Genomic DNA, 16,721 nt, shown 5'->3' on the forward strand with positions numbered 1-16,721 from the left:
CACGTTCACCAGCTAGTTGCTGCTAGTTGCAGCAGCTGTCTTGTGTTTGTTGCTGGCGATGGTACTGAACTGTGGCCTTTTAGAGCTTTGTCTCTGAAAACAGCTGCTGCAGAAAACACGACCAGTGAGAGCAGTTTGAGCACCAGAAAACTAAAACAAATGAGCTAAAAGAGGCTAAAAAAATGAAATCAAGAGTTATCTGGGGGCCCAAACAAAAAGGCCAAGGGAAGCTCATTGAAGAACGTCCCACATACAGATTACTGGCAGACGCTGCAATTTACATTTGTCCCTTGAACGTGTCACATGCAGTCGGTGGTAGATAGTATACAGCACCCATCATCGGGGCCCCACTCACAGGCCTTTGGGGCAGCAGCAGGGCAGTGTATGGGGTTTTTATGAAGAGTTAAAGGGGGATATAGTTGTTGTAAAATGTGCCAATATGTTGGGGTCATTGGGGGCGCCTTTGCCCATGGGGGCCCCTAAACATTTGCCTAGTTTGCCTCTCCTGATGGTGTACCTCTCCCTCTGCACTTTACAGATTGTCATAGGAGATCATACGTAACAATTAACATTAAAATCTTTAATATGCATTTTCTTTGTCTCAATTCCAAACAATGTAAATGATAAAAAAGGAAAAAAACAGAAAAGAAGCTGCATCCAGAGGCATTCATCACAATCTGACGACCAGAGGTTCATTCATTAAGAAACGGATCTATAAAACATTAGTAAATCATGTACTAATCTTAATAAAGGGCGCCTTATTTATTAGAAAGAACAATAACAGTATAACATGAAGAAAACGGCCGCTGTTCATTTCCTGTGATAACCTCTAGAGAGCGCTACTTGTGAGAATTGATCTCCCAGTTCAGCCATTACTCCAACTGTTGTGTGAACCTGTCAAGTCAGCTAATATTAAACAGGTTACTTCCTTTACGTGATTTCAAAACAAAAGTATAATTGTCGGACTTTACTCCAGACGTGATTGGTGCTCTTATTTTGAACACACACTCCTAATACTTCCGGCGTTGCTCATGCTAACTCTGACAAAGCTAACGGAGCTAAGTACTGTCTTTCAGCAGCATCCAAACATTAGCTTGCTGAGTAGCTTGTAGCTAGCTGAACTCTCCTCAAACTAATCTAAGCTAATCTATGAGTCGCAGGAGAAACCACAGTTTCGCTGAGACGAGCCTGACTCCTGAACCCCACGGCGCCTTCATGGAGCCTCCCGGGTCAGCAAGCCGAGCGGACGCCGATTTCCTGGAGCTGGAGCCCGACGAGGAGCTGCTCTGCTCGGTCAGCGACATCACCGAGCACCTCGGCAGAAACATCACCGTGGTGCTGGAGACAGCGCTGTCTGAGATCCGCAAAATGGTCAGCATCAGGATCCGGGTCCTGAAAATGGAGCTGCGTGAGAAAAGCGAGGAGATCGAAGTGTTGAAGGCGAGGCTGGATACAGCGCAGAGGAACAGCAGGGACCCGTTCCCCGGCGCTGCGACCACGGAGCCGTCTCCAGAGCCGGGCTACAAGAAGCCTGACTTCAGCTCCGGGACCAAGCCCAACAACGCCGACCCCAGGCGAGCGAAAGCGGTCATGCCCGGGGTGAAGAAGGAGAACATAGACGCGATCTGCGACTATCTGATGAAGGACAAGAACTCCAGAGGCTGTGCGGACATGGACGCAGACCAGAGCAGCCAAACCAGCAGCGACAGGGAGGCTCGCCAGGACCAGGACCCGCACTCTCTGAGCCTGTGGCCCGACAGCGGGATGACGGGCTCCGGGTCTGGGCACGGAGACTCCACCGAGTCCACCACGGATGACATCTTCAGCATGCTCCCCTCGGGCAGCAAGCGGATGTATGACTATGAATGGATCGCGCCGATCGAGTATTCCTCAGACCTGAAAGGTAAACACAGACCCGGGGGGGTTGGGGGGGTGGGGTTAGGGGGGTGAGTCACACAGGTGCTCCTACACAACTGAGGACACACACCCTGAAGACAGGTGTTTGATGGTGAAAAGTTGAGGAGCGGTAAGAATGACTCACCTGTGCAGGAGTCACAGTCTGGTCTCAGCCGGTGTGTTTCCAGGAGAGCGGCCCTCAGTGTCCGGGGTCAGTCCTGATTTGACGTCATTACCGTTTTGGGTGATGTGAAGTGAACTGGTCACCTGCCACACAGCGTTGATACTGTGATCCCTGCAGGAGTCAGACCACTGAGGACAGTTCTGCAAATCACTGAGCAGATTAACTCCGTAGTAACTTGGTTGGTCTCGTATTCAATTCACTGCATCAGCCAAACATAGACAAATACTGATACTGGTTCTTTCACTCTGGGAGCATATGGCTGCCATCATGACACAACAAACAGAAACAGAACAGGATTTTTTTTTTTATGGTGCATGATGCATCAATATTTCTTTGGCAGATAAAGACCAGAGCACAGTGCTGCTGCAGCTGGACGCACCTGACTGAGGTGAGCTGCAGCTAAAGACTAAAAACACAGGCTTCATGTAGAGTCACAGTTCAGAGCAGTGAGGAAAGAACAGAGCTGTTCCCTGAGGAAACACAACAACCACTTCAAGTCCTCAGGGCAGGACCCAGGCAGGACCAGGCAGGACCAGCAGGACCCAGCAGGACCAGGCAGGACCCAGCGGGACCAGGCAGGACCCAGCAGGACCAGCAGGACCCAGCAGGACCAGGCAGGACCCAGCGGGACCAGGCAGGACCCAGCAGGACCAGGCAGGACCCAGCAGGACCAGGCAGGACCAGGCAGGACCCAGCAGGACCAGGCAGGACCAGCAGGACCCAGCGGGACCCAGCAGGACCAGGCAGGACCAGGCAGGACCCAGCAGGACCAGGCAGGACCAGCAGGACCCAGCGGGACCCAGCAGGACCAGGCAGGACCAGGCAGGACCCGGCAGGACCAGCAGGACCCAGCAGGACCCAGCAGGACCAGGCAGGACCTAGCATCTGTCCAGGTTACCTGCTACTGACACACTGCGGCCTCGTCCACTGGTCCCAGCTGTTTGTGTTCTTCACTGTGTTGCGTGCTTGCTGTCGCTCTGTTAAGCTCCAGCAGCTCAGAGCGTCAGCCTCAGTCCTTGTGTCATGATCTCAGCTGGTTTTAAAAATTTTCTGCTCCTTTGTGGGTAAAACTGAATGTACGGCTCACATGCTCTGTGAGTGGAATGTAGCACGTGATGACATTTGCCGAAGCCCATCAGACCTCATGGTTCAGTTCACGGCCTGGACGCTCACGGACTGAAGTCACCTATAGTGATTTTTTCTGATTAAACACAACTGTCGGAACTGAAGCCGTCAGTGTCACTTCCTGTCCGACAGTCAGAGAGAAGGGGTCTGTCCCTCTTCGCTGTGTTTGAGGTTCGGATCTCAGAAACCAACACCTTCACTCTGACTCTGACTCTGACTCTTAACAAGACTTTTTTTCAGTATCAGTTTTATCAAATCAAAGAAAAATGACAACGCAGGTTTTTATTCGTTTCAGTTTTACAATCACCAGCCGTTATTGGATCCTGGTCCAAGTGTGCTGCATGGCTCACTGGGACCGATGAGATTTACCCATCTCATGTCCAAATCACATGGAGGTGGTGACTTGCGCAGACAATATCACAGATATTATGACGTGAGGTCATTTTTTATATCTTCTATAAAATACTTTCAAATATATCAATATTTTCAAAATCTCATCCAGAAGTGATTCATCAGTCACTGGATAGAATAAAAGGAAATATCTGTTAAAGACCACAGAGGTGAACACGCTGAACACAGAGAAACAGATAGAGTAGAGTAACGTTGTTGAGCAGCTCATGAAGCTGCTGACTGTATCCGCTCTCAGTGAGTCTGAAACCACATCATTCATTAATTAAATTTATAGTTTCACACCCAGATCGAGCAGCAGATTTCCCAGAATCAGTTCTTCTTCACTGCTCTAAAACAGCAGCTGCACAGTGCAACTTCCTGTGAAAGCTGCTGTTCCAGAGCAGTGAAGAAGAGCTGATTCTGGGAAATAGCTTCATGGTATCGGAGCAGCCGGACAGCTCGACAGCTTCCTGCCTAACATTGTGTCAGTTTGTTGTCATGGTAACCACCGGCTGAGCTCCCCTGTAGTTACACCTTTACTCTGCAGCTCATTCAGGTTTCATGTGATCGTATGTTTCCAGTCATGAAGGAGCCCGAGTGTGAGAACGCCCTGACCGCCGAGACGGACAACGAAGACGAAGACGAGTCCTCGGGGAGGGAAGGAGGCGGACTCGACCAGGCCCAGGTTCCGCTGTCACATGTCCAGCCCTCTGACTTCTCCATGGACCCCCAGAGCTCTTCAGCAGAGGGAGGGAGTCCCCTGGAGGCCAACGCAGACAGGCCCGAGGCAGGTGGGTGAGACTGGGGGAGGAGGGGCAGGAAGGAAGGACAGTGGCAAGAGTGTAATAAACGTGAGGATAGATGGAGAGATCAGGACTCACCTCCAGGCCTCAGTCCTCTGACTTTAACAGTCCAGCAACATGAGTCTGTTCAGCCTGATCGATTAAGAGTCAGTTTTACACATCAGCATGTGTTTCCAGATGTTTGGGGGGGATACATGTGGAAAAATAATATAAAGTCTTTAGTGTCTCTGTGTGAGCTCTGTCCTCAAGTGATGTCACTTGAGTCAGCGTGGGTCAGGTCTGAAGGGTGTGGAGCTCACCAGACCTGCCCCCCTGGGTAATACAGGCAGCAGGTGATGTTCCTGGTTCCTCTGTATTAATGTTGAAGACACAGTGAGTCTGACACTGAATGTTAACCAGCTGTCACCAAAAGCCAGTAGTTATCAGGACCTGGAGAACCTGGTCTGGACCTGGTCTGGACCTAGTCTGGGCCTCGTTTAGACCTGGTCTGGACCTGGTCTGAACCTAGTCTGGGCCTCGTTTAGACCCGGTCTGGACCTGGTCTGGGCTGTCCTTTTCCAAACTGCTTTTTCTTGAACTTTATTGAAAATGTCAAAGGTGTGATGTGATGCAGGACACCAGACCAGAACATGACTCAGCTCCTCCTCCTCGGTCCTGATCAGGTCCTCACAAACCTGCTGGATCCAAACTAAAGTATTTTGGCTTCATCTGACCAAAGACAGAGTTAAATCTGCAGGTCTGGTTTTCCTCCTGGACTCTGTAGAGGTGGACTTCATGGCAGAGTCAGTTGTGTGCGGCGGCTCCGTGTCAGACAGGAAGTTGTGGTGTCTCTGGTTCTGTGGTAGCCTCAGTCTGAGCTCTGACAGTGTGCTCTCTGGTTTCAGGTCAGTTCCCCGGTCACACCTACATCTGCTCTCTGTGTGGAACCTTCTGCCCCGACTCCATGTTCCTGGAGGAGCACATTAAACTGATACACTCAGACTCTGCTGGTGTGCAGACCCTCCAGGCCCTGCAGTCCACCTCCACCGCTGTACCCACCATGGGGGACGGCAGCAGTGACTCCAGGAGAGCTGAGGGGGGGCAGAACGAGGACGCCACGAGACCAGGGGCCGGCACCAGACGTGGAGGGGGGCCTGTGAAAAAGGAGATTAAAATTGAGGGGGGGTATGAGTGCGGGGACTGTGGCCGCCATTTTAACTACCTTGGCAACCTGCGACAGCACCAGCGCATCCACACTGGGGAGAAGCCCTTCATGTGCCCGGAGTGCGGGGAGAGGTTCCGCCACGCGGCCCGGTTAAAGAGCCACAGGCTGGTGCACAGCGGGGCCCAGAGCCCCTTCCCCTGCCCCCAGTGCGGCAAAGGCTTCTCAGTGCTGTCGGGACTCAAACGACACCAGCGGGTGCACACCGGCGAGAGCCCGTACGCCTGTCCTCAGTGCGGCCGGCGCTTCAAGGAGCTGGGCAACCTGTACACCCACCAGAGGATCCACAGCGGGGCCACGCCCTACTGCTGCCAGCAGTGTGGGCGGAGCTTCCGCCACCTGGGAACCTACAAGAGCCACCGCTGCACGCTGGCCCCGTGACTCTGAGCTGTGTGTGTCTTCAGTGTGTGTCTGTGTGGGAGGTGTGGGAGGTCATCCACTCCCTTACTTATTTGAGTTTTTTTCAGGTCTGTTTCCTGTTGAACAAACACAGGTAAAAAGTTTTACACAAGCAAACATCTAACGATGAAGACTGTTGTACGACTGAAAGCTCCGGGTAAAAAGCTGCGTAAGAGGCAGTAAGAGGTGTTTGAGTCACAGTCCTGACGAGGACAGGTGGATCCACATCAAGCCCGTCTCTGTACTGGACTTGGACCACATCAGTGGCTCCTGCATGTTTCAGCTCACTTCCTGTTTTGTTATCACTGCGTCATCTGACGACTTCGATCTGATGAGGTCACAGCTGACCGCTGTGACATCATCACAGCGCAGACGTCGTTACAGTTTATCTACACCACTGTATCTGCAGCTCAGACACAGTGAGAGGTGCTGAGTGTCAGAACCAACAGGTCTTTTATTTAACTTCAAACACCAGGGGAGTAGAGCTGCTCTCACTCTACACCTGTAACATCTGAAATCAAACTTTCAGCCAGTTGAAAGACGGTGGCAGAGATTTGAGTTTTACTCATTCATAACTTGAAAATAATGAAAATGCACTGAACAAAAAATTTAAATGAGACACCGTTGGTTTTACTTCCATTTTTCACGAGTTGAAATGAAAGAGCTAAGTATGTATGCTGATTACACAGCAGGATCACCGCACAGTGTATGTGTGCCACAATAAAAGGCCGCTTTAAATGTGCAGTTTTATTTTGAAAAAAAAATCAGACATCCGTCAGATCCTGAACTGTGTGACTACAGGTGTGGATCAGTATCTGGTGTGACCAACCCTGTGACACAGAGTTGATCAGGTTGTTTGATTGTTGGTGAAGCTGCTGGATGTTGACAGGAAGTGTCTTGTCTCACACGTGCTCAGCGGGTCACATGACTGGTGATGACGCAGATCACGAAACAACTGGGAGGTTTTCAGCTTCCAGGAATAAATCCTGCTGCACAATGAGGTGATGGAGGCAGATGAATAGCCTCTGTGTGTGTGTGTGTGTGTGTGTGTGTGTGTGTTGTGTGTATAGAAAAAAAGTCTCTCAATCTTTTATTTCAACTCAGGAAAACTGGGAGTCAAGATGAAAGTGTTGTGTTCACGTCTTTGTTCAGTATCAGATTCCAGCCACCGTCCTTCACGTTGCCAACAGTCTCTCACTGCAGGAAAACTTTGCACACAACTGTCACTGCTAAAAAAACTGATAAAACTAACGTGCAGAAACAAAGTGAATGCAGTGCTCAGTGACACAGAATGAACACACACCTCTGAGAAAGAAGCACTCAGACTGTGGTGTGGCTGGAGGACGGTTTGTATTCATGTAATTTGTGATTTTAAACTGTGAGAACATTTAAACCGACGCGGTTCAGGTACGACAGGAAGTGAGTTTACATCATCTGGATGTTTTGAACGTTGGTGAATTGCAACGTTTGAAGAGATGTAGCTCTGCTGTGATCACTGAACCTCCAGCCCGCCCCCCATCCTGACCTCGCTCTGTGGAGATCAGGAGGAGTGGGACGTCACCGTGTGGACCATCTGTGTAACTACAGCGGAGAAGATCTCGGTCGTACAGAGGCACGTCTTGATACTGTGAGGTGCCACATGTAGGGCGGAAAGTCTATCTTATAATTTTTAACCAGTGTAATCTTACAGTGTAATCTTCATGTTACAGAATATATATTGGTTATTTTATATGTTTGCCTGTATGACCACTAAAACGTGTGATGATAGAAAAAAAACTGCTTGAAGGAAAATAAAAAGTGTCATTAGAAAAGTGACTCGTCTGCAGGTCGTAGAGTGGAAGAACACACCTCATCCAAACCTGTGGAGGGGAAACACTGACAGTCTGCTTTCTAATAAACTGTTGTCTTAAAGTCACGAGTCAGTGTGGGATGTTTGTCCACTAGTGTGGTCTGTCTATGATTTATTTTTTCTTCCTTACAAGTTGTGATGCTTCGCAGACAATGCAATTTACAGATGTTCCCTAAACACCTCACATGGAGACTATTGGTAGACGATGCAATTTACAGATGTTCCCTAAACGCAATGCAAGGCAAATGGTAGAGGCTAGCTGCAGCACACTCATCACCGGGTTCCCATTTAGGTTTTTTTTATTATGTCTCAAGTGGCTATAGGTCAGAGGTCAAAGTCACAGTGGCCTCACAAAACACTTTTTACTCAGGATTTCACAGAAATGCTTCATATCTGATCTGACTGTGCATAAACAGGATGTTATCTGAAACTAGTCTGAGTGGAGGAGGGAGGCGACCATGTTTCTTTTTATTATGATTGTTACAAAAATGTCAAAGGGCACATACAATATCAGATTAACAATGCAAAAAACATATCAAAAATTAGGAGAGAAAAAACTAATAAAACAATTAAAAACATTAATATAAAAAATAAAATCAGTAAAAAAAAAAAAGAAAAGAAAAGGAAGAAGAAAGCTTCCTGTTGTATCTTGAGTGTGATGTTGCATCAACGAGATCCAGACACACATTTCAACTTGCACACATGCACATATCTAAACACAGGTGCTTACACCTTGCACACTGAAATACACTCATGCATTTTCTTATTCATATACATTCCAATCTCATTTATTGGATGCCCAGACAAAAATAAACAGATCAAAATAAAATAAATATACTGTCCTTTAATTGTCCCTGTAATTGATTTTTATTGAGTGTTCGTTTTATCTCCAGCCTTCACCCTGACTCAGAATATCCCACCCCTGTTCAGAAATTCAATCCTGTTTCTTGTTTCTAGGAGCAAGAACTCACGGATGCTGCAGAGACATGTTGAAATATTCCATGTGTAATTGCTGTCTTTGTTTTCGATGATGCTCTCCCCATCAGAATGACGATGTTGTAGTACAGTATAGTATCTTTAAGGGGGTTTATAGTTGTCATTGCAAAATGTGCCAATTTGTGGGGCTGTCGGGGGGCCCCTTTTCCACTTGGGGTTTCCCTTTGCCTGGTTTGCCTCTGTCTGTACCCAACAGTATGTTAAACAGTTCTACTGCAGCTACAACACTGAAGAGCTCTGCACACATCACTGCAGACCCACTGACGAGGGTCATTCTGTATGAGGAGTCATTTGATTTTGACAGGTTCATCTCCCTGCTAATATTTCAGTTTATTATTAATCATGATGTGAATGATGCTTCCTACTATTCCAGCTCCACTGCTGTCTACATGTTTCTTGTTGGGTAAGTTGTGTAATTCATCACGAGAACATTGCGTCTGTTGTTGACAGCAGTTAAAGCGTCACATTGAGGTGATGTGGTGCAGATGTTTCAAACCAGTCTGCATTTGAATTGTTTTACCACACAACAAGAATGTGACATTGAAACACACAGAAACCGCTGATAGATTTTAACACCAAACAGAAACATATGGAAGCCAAATGATGCACAGCATGCATTTTCAAAATAAAATGTCAATTTTAACTGATTCAGGAGACACAGTGGTCCTTAAAAAAGGTGTGATCTTAGGACTTTTACTTGTGACAGAGTATTTTCTGGTTTGGTATTATTTCTTTAAGTTCACTGAAGGATTGGCATGTTTTGTTGCTGCTGCATGAAATACATCAAAAACAATGAAAGATACAGTGCCTGTACAGACACAAAGCATAAGGAGACAAACCAGATGCAAATGAAAAAGTATCAGTGACATTGTGTAATAACACAAGCCACAAGACAACTGCTGTACAGATGCACCAGTCAGATTTTATAAAATAAAAAATACAGAGGTAAGTGTTGAAACAAATATGTGATGAAATGAAAAATCAGATGACTAAATACACAAACAGACATAATATATTATTAAAACCATGTATATGTATATTAATAAAACTACAATAGTACAATACATCTATACATTACTACGAAATGTTATTTTATCCTGCAGCAACTTTTAATTTTATTACAACAGTTATTTCAAACTCACCTTTTCACAAATCTCACATTTTTAATCTCTTGATCAAGACAAACAGACGTAACTGACATAATTTGACTCAAATTTGACGCAGTTTCATGTTCATGTCAGTCATTTATTGACATAATTATTTATTTTGTACTATTTATTTATTGAAACTGAGCATTTTGGGGCTCCATAACCAGGGATCACAGTGTCTGGGATGTAGGGAGATTAATAAAGAATATTTTTGTTAAACCATATTAAGATGCCAAATGAAATGTTCAGAGTATGAGGTGTGAAATCAGTGGAATCATCAGAGTGTGGTGTCATGAGTGAGGGATGTGTTGTAAGGTGCAGAACTCAACATAAGGATTAAACTAAGACAACATAACTGAACCTGAAGCAGGGTGTGTCTGTGGAGAGGAGCACAGGGAGCTCAGTGGGCAGCCAGGACTTACATACCCTGAACACACTGGTGTTCCAGGTGAACCAATCAGCTACCTGCACACAGGCAGGTTAGTAACAGGGTCCTCAACCCCACGAAGACCCCTAGGGGTCATCACACTTTGTTAATCTTAACCACGGTGTGTCTCCCTTTTGTTGTGGCCACGGTCACAACACCACAGTAATTACAGTCCACTTCACTGCACAGGGACAAATATGGATCTTCTCTGGATTAATCATTTGTTCACTCAGATCAATCATTGAATGTCTAATTACCTTCATTCATTTGTCCAGTTTGTCACTGACCCTTTGACATGATGTGTAGCTAATGAGGAGAAAACACAGAGGGCATAGTACAGTCTAATCATTTAGGCTGTTGTACAAATAATGAATTCAACAGAACTCATTAATTTTTCATCCACACACATTTCCTCACTCACTCTTTTCCTCCAGTAAACCATTTGTGTAAATTACCTATAGGCTCATATCATGAACTATCATGAGCCCCCCACCCCAGCGCAGAGAGACTGTCAATATCAGAGGTTCCACAGCTGCCAATATTAAAATGAAATCATTAAATATTATTTATATAGAGCAATGGCCCTTTTTTCTCATTGACCCAATGTTTTTTTTGTTTTTTTCAAATTCATTTATCTATTTTTTTTTTTTGAGCATTTGAATAACTTCTGGTCATAATATTCATTGTAGTTTTCCATGTACGATAATCATAAGAGTATAAGATTTGGAATTATGATGAAGTGTTTTCTTATATTCACCTTTGTCTTTTTGTGGTGTGATGCTTCATAGATTTTTTCTCTACCTAATTACCCAGATGTGTGTTGTCTCCAGATGTTCTGCAGCTTAAATCCACAACAGTAGTAAAAATAGAAGCTTGTTATTTATAAACCTAGCGCTGTGAAGAACCATGGACAGTGCTGTGTGTGTTGTCAGGTTTACACTACAGACAGTTGGGTAGTTGGATGATGAATCAGAAGGACTACAGGTCCCAGTAAAAAGGGAACAACAAGGCAGTTCCATTAACCAGTCACTGCTCTACACTACGAGCTTAGCAGAGAATAAAATGACACAACATGTAATGCATGTACACAAGCTGACAACAGTCGTATTTAACAGCTCACCAGTGAATGAAATCTGAATCCTGAGGCCCAGAGGACTAAAGAGTACTGGTGGACTACTCTGAGTCCCGCAGGTCCTCAGCCAGTCACTGTGTCCTGCATGTCCTCCTGGCTGGATCTGAAGTCCTGAACAAAATACAATGACAGTATCGTGATTTCAGCCCCTCCCCCCTGTGAGGCAGCTCCCTCTGTATGATCTAACACCACAGGCGTCGTCATTAACCTGTGTCTGTGTCGATTGTGTTCATGGTCATTCCCTGTGTCACTCTGAGCAGTTGAACTGTGTGTGTATCAAAACGGTGGTGGAGAGCAGGAGAGGCTGATCAGAGGTTTCACCAGATGTTGTCACTCTGCTCGACACATGTTGGTCTCATCAACAGTCTGCAGGCTGTAAAACGTACAAATCAAATAATCCAGTTTTATCTAGTTGTTCCTTTCAACCAAAAAAGGAGAAGTGAATGAATTTGTTGTTGTTTTTTACTCCTTTGTGCTGTTATTTTAGTGGTGAAATCAAACAGTGACCTCAACCTGCAGCAGCACACCTGCAGTGTGTTCAGATTGAAGTAAATGACGTAAACCGTCGTTTGGCCCCTGCAGATACAGTGTCTACCTGCAGGGGGCGCTGCTCCTCTGCACAAAAGCCTCGGATCAGCCTTATGAATACATTAGACACCACAGTGTGTTGCTGTGCTACACAGAGCTTCATGCATTCTCTGCAGGTGTCTGTAACATGTGAAATAACCTTCAGTGGGAGCCTGTAAAAGGCTTCATGTGAAAACAGCTCAACAAAGCAGAACCACAGTCCTGTCACAGCCACATGAAAGAGTCTGTTGGATGTAACACTGACACAAAAGAAACTGAACTTGACATTTGGATTTTTTTATAACAAGAAATTATGAAAAGTATAAATGAAAATGAGTCCCATGAGACTTTGAATTTACTCGAAATAAGAGCTCATTGTAGCTTCAGACAAATTACCAATAAAAAGATCTTTCACTGAGGGAGCAGGGAGATGTAAAAAAAAAAAAAGATCATTTGATCATAATTTGGAGTCATTACAGATTCAAATGAACCTCCACCTAAAGGTGAACAGGAGCAAACTCCATCACGACAACATGCTGGAAACTGATGCTTGATTTAAAATGAGAATAAATGAGTTTAATCAGGATAAACATGGATTTACATTAATATTACATTTAAATCATTCAAGATGACAAAGTCAGTTCATTGTTTGATGCGAAAGTAAAATAATACTTTATTATTGTTGGTGCGTTTAAAGGTCCCATGTTTTACACTTCTCCTGTGTTTTATTTGAAATGTTGATCTCCATAAGAAGATATATGTGCGGTTAACTGTCTAGTTCAGAGCTTGGTTTGTGTGCAGAGGTTCAATGTATTTTCTTTACAAATGTATTTAAATAGTAATGTTTTTATCTCAAGGCTGAAGCTCAAAATAACTGAAAAAACTAACACAACACTGCAGTGATCTAACATCTACCGTGGACCGATGAGTCGGTGTAAAGGTGAAGGATTACTACAGTTGTCTTACACTGAAATCTGAAATGTTACTGTTAGCAGTTTGATAAATACATGCCCAGAGGAGTGAAGACTGGTCTCACATTAATCATGTGGACACATGGTGGACCAGCAGTGAAGAGTCTGCAGATACATTCACACTGACTGATGCAGCCATGCTGGCAGGTCAGTGGTGCTTTGAGCTAAATAATAAAGCCAGTATTTCACCATGTTCACAGTGGTTATGCTAACATGCTGTTTAGTGCAGCGGTTCTCAAAGTGGGTTCCGGGGACCCTAAAGGATCACGGGTTTAAACCCTTTCTGTAATAAAACATCTAAAAGGTGGGGGTCTGAGGTATAATTTGTGTCAGTTTAGGGTCCTTGATGTGAAAAGGTTTGAGGACCTCTTGTTTAGTGGATATAATATTTAAGATGTTCAACAAGGGTGTATTTTAAGAACTGGATAATGGACTCAAAGATGGAGCCCATCCAGCTGAATAAAAAATGCTCAGCCAAGTGCAAAGGAACAAGGTTCCTCTCAGGTCAAAGACTTCACAATGTGATGACTTCACACACTTTTTAGGCTGTGGGAACGTTTTTCACATAGAAAACCTTTGTACTAATTGACCTTGTTTGTCATCTATGGTTTCTATGAGGAGAAAAACATTTTAGCAGAATAGAAAGTTCTGGCACAACTTCACCTGCAGCCAAAGAGCATGGAAAATAGGAAACATCCTGAAGAGCTCACATTTCTGCTAAAGGATAGGGTCAGTGTAAAACACATGACAGAGAACATTTAAATCAGATGGGTGTGAGACAAGAAGAATTCTTTGTTTCTCCATCTATTAGCAGTTATGTGCTTGTTTTAACGGTCCATGTTTTACTCTTCTTCTGTGTTTTATCTGAAGTGTTGATCTCCATCAGAGGATATATTTGTGGTTTTAAGAACCAAAAACCATCTCAGTGTAGTTTTACATCTCCTCTCTCAGGCTTCTCTCTGGAGCTCTAGTGACAACAGGTTAGTGAGCCAATCAGAAGAGAGGCTCTGAGCCCCTCCTCTGATGGGCTGACTGTTTTCTGAGTGAACCAATAAAAATATAGTAGATATCAGGTGACCATTCAGGGAAACCAAATCCTGCAAGGTTGGATGGTGGATCCAGGTGGGTGGGGCTTGGGGCGTGGCTGAGGGCAGTGACGCGGTGATGTTGTGACATCACAAAGTTCCAGAAGTCCTGACGGCTGGTTTTAAGGCTCAGTTTCTGAATACAGGCTGTGTGCATTTCTCTGTGGACTGAGGCTTTGATACTTTCACAGTATTAATATAGAACCTAGACCTGCTTTATAATCACAAACACATGGACATCTACCTTTAGACTAGGTGGACCTTTAACACATTGTTCATGTGCACATGATAATTTCATGCTTGAGTGCATCCTACACAAAGCTGTGTGTCTGCAACATGCTTGCCAGAACAGCTGGTATCATCTCAGTCATCCCTGATCAGTACACAATCAAGTACATGATCAATGCTGCTTGTGTTTTAGCCACTTGTGTACAAATGCATGTTGTTAACACTTGATAATGAACCTGGTAGCCAGTAGGGGCCACTAGCAGGGTTTAGACTTTTAGGCTTGCTCTTGAATAATTAAAAGATATCGATAAAACCACTCCCACTCCACCTGTTAACATGAACTGCTCCTTGAGGGTTTCTTAAATAGTTCGCATTTAGAGAGGTTTCCTATGTGAGAGGTATAAGCAGCTTGCTGTGTTGAAAGCAGCAGACTGAGGATGATGTCACACATGCTCTGGTTTTCATTTTATTTTATTGTTGAACTCTTCACACAGTGTTACAATAAAGTTAGAATATTATATTTTGCTATCTTGCTATGAGGTGTTATTTTCTTTTTCAGATGTTTTAAACAGGCACAGTGTCAGCCTGTTTTACTGTCAACAAATACTATGTAGATATTAATAAAAGAGTCATTCATATGATATCATTTTCTAGAGCTTCATTAATTGCTTTTTATGCATTAATGATCATTTGACCATAAAAAGCTCTCTATCCATAGTAATTATTATTATCAGTTTAGAGTCAGCTGGTTTTAGTCTATAGTCAGCTGGTTTCAGTCTAGTATCAGCTGGTTCCAGGTTAGTGCCAGGTGGTTTCGGTCTAGTGTCAGTTGGTTTCAGACTGGAGTCAGCTGGTTTCAGTCTAGTATCAGCTGGTTTCATTCTGGAGTCAGTTGGTTTCAGTCTAGTGTCAGCTGGTTTCATTGTAAGGGCAGCTGGTTTCAGGTTACTGTCAGCTGGTTGAACTTTCGGACTTTTAGACTTTTGTTGTGGCAGGAAAAACTCAGCCGCACCCACCCCCATCACCCTGTGCGACTCCCCCGTGGAGCATTTCCGCTTCTTGGGAACCACCATCACACAGGATCTCAAGTGGGAGCTGAACATCAGCTCCCTCATCAAGAAAACTCAGCAGGGGATGTACTTCTTGAGGCAGCTGAAGAAGTTCAACCTGCCAAGGACTATGATGGTGAACTTCTACACCTCCATCATTGAGTCCATCCTCACCTCCTCCATCACCATCTGGTACGCTGCTGCCATGGAGAGGGACAATAACAGACTGCAGCGTATCATCCACTCTGCTGAGAAGGTGATTGGCTGCAATCTACCATCCCTCCAGGACCTGTACGCCTCAAGGACTCTGAGGCCTGCAGGGAAGATTGTAGCTGACTCCTCCCACCCTGGACACAAACTCTTTGTGACACTCCCCTCTGGCAGGAGGATGCGGTCCTTCAGGACCAAAACCTCTCGCCACAAAAACAGCTTCTTCCCATCTGCTATCAGCCTTATCAACAAGGCTAGAGAGCCCCACTGTTGCTGATCCCCCTGATCCTCAATTGCACCAACCACCAGCACAAATTCCTTGTATGTGGAACATACTTGGTAATAAAACTGATTTTGATTCTGATTCTGATTCTGATTCTGATTCTGGTTCTTGTTCTCGGAGGCTGTCGTGGTCTTTAGGTCCATCAGCCACTTCACATTTGTGTTGTGTGGAGTCTCTTTCTTCCATATGTCCTTCCAGTATTGCTCAGTCTCAGCTCTGGATGGGTCTGGTCTTGTGTAGGTCTTCCCCTGCAGCTGGAGAACAAGTTGCACGGTTCTTTGGAGAACAGGTCATTTATTGTCATGGCCTCTGTTCAGACGGTCATACACCAGTTTGACAGTCTGTGGATCCTCACCTATGGACATCTTGGTGTACTTCTTTTCCATCCAGGGCCTCTCATGTCTCTCATGACACCTCTCAGCACCTTTGCTAGCCGACTCTGTTAGCCCTGTTGACTTTCTCTCTCTGCATGGTGCATTCTGGATCTTATACCTGAGTGTCTCCAGGATTACTGTTGCAGTGGCATATATCTCCACCACCACTACAATGATGGCGGTAGTGGAGGTAGAGTGTAGAGCTGTGTTAGTATCTTCAAGTATCTCATCTGATGGGACCAGGGAGTTGCATTCAGAGTTGTATTGTGTATTGTGCTGTCTAAGTGTGGGGCTTATCACCAACAGAGGAGTGGAACATTGTGAAGAGTAATAGGTACAACTACAAATCATATTTTGTGTATTTTTACATTGCTGCAGCCTGTTATTTCAAACCTATTTTCCAC

General features: G+C 45.0%; 1 protein-coding gene and 1 long non-coding RNA gene across 2 annotated transcripts in view; both read left to right on the top strand.

The window, feature by feature from the left end:
- LOC139621558 (uncharacterized) overlaps window positions 1-16,721 on the top strand; it is a 292,521-nt gene that overhangs the window by 150,572 nt on the left and 125,228 nt on the right. The window lies entirely within an intron of this gene.
- On the top strand, window positions 1,013-7,909 carry znf16l (zinc finger protein 16 like). The gene is made up of 3 exons (XM_071478159.1): window positions 1,013-1,903; window positions 4,177-4,386; window positions 5,283-7,909. Exons 1-3 carry the CDS (start codon window positions 1,150-1,152, stop codon window positions 5,978-5,980), a joined length of 1,662 nt encoding a protein of 553 aa, XP_071334260.1. The 5' UTR covers window positions 1,013-1,149; the 3' UTR covers window positions 5,981-7,909.

The sequence above is a fragment of the Trachinotus anak genome, unplaced genomic scaffold, assembly GCF_046630095.1.
Source record: "Trachinotus anak isolate AG129_WGS33_773 ecotype Australia unplaced genomic scaffold, CSIRO_AGI_Tana_v1 ptg000005l, whole genome shotgun sequence".
In the NCBI taxonomy this organism is placed as follows: Eukaryota; Metazoa; Chordata; class Actinopteri; order Carangiformes; family Carangidae; genus Trachinotus; species Trachinotus anak.

Coding starts and splice junctions, on each gene's coding strand:
- znf16l (XM_071478159.1), top strand. CDS start 1,150: ATGAGTCGCAGGAGAAACCACAGTTTCGCTGAGACGAGCCTGACTCCT. Junction 1,904..4,176: donor GTATTCCTCAGACCTGAAAG/GTAAACACAGAC, acceptor GTATGTTTCCAG/TCATGAAGGAGCCCGAGTGT. Junction 4,387..5,282: donor CGCAGACAGGCCCGAGGCAG/GTGGGTGAGACT, acceptor CTCTGGTTTCAG/GTCAGTTCCCCGGTCACACC.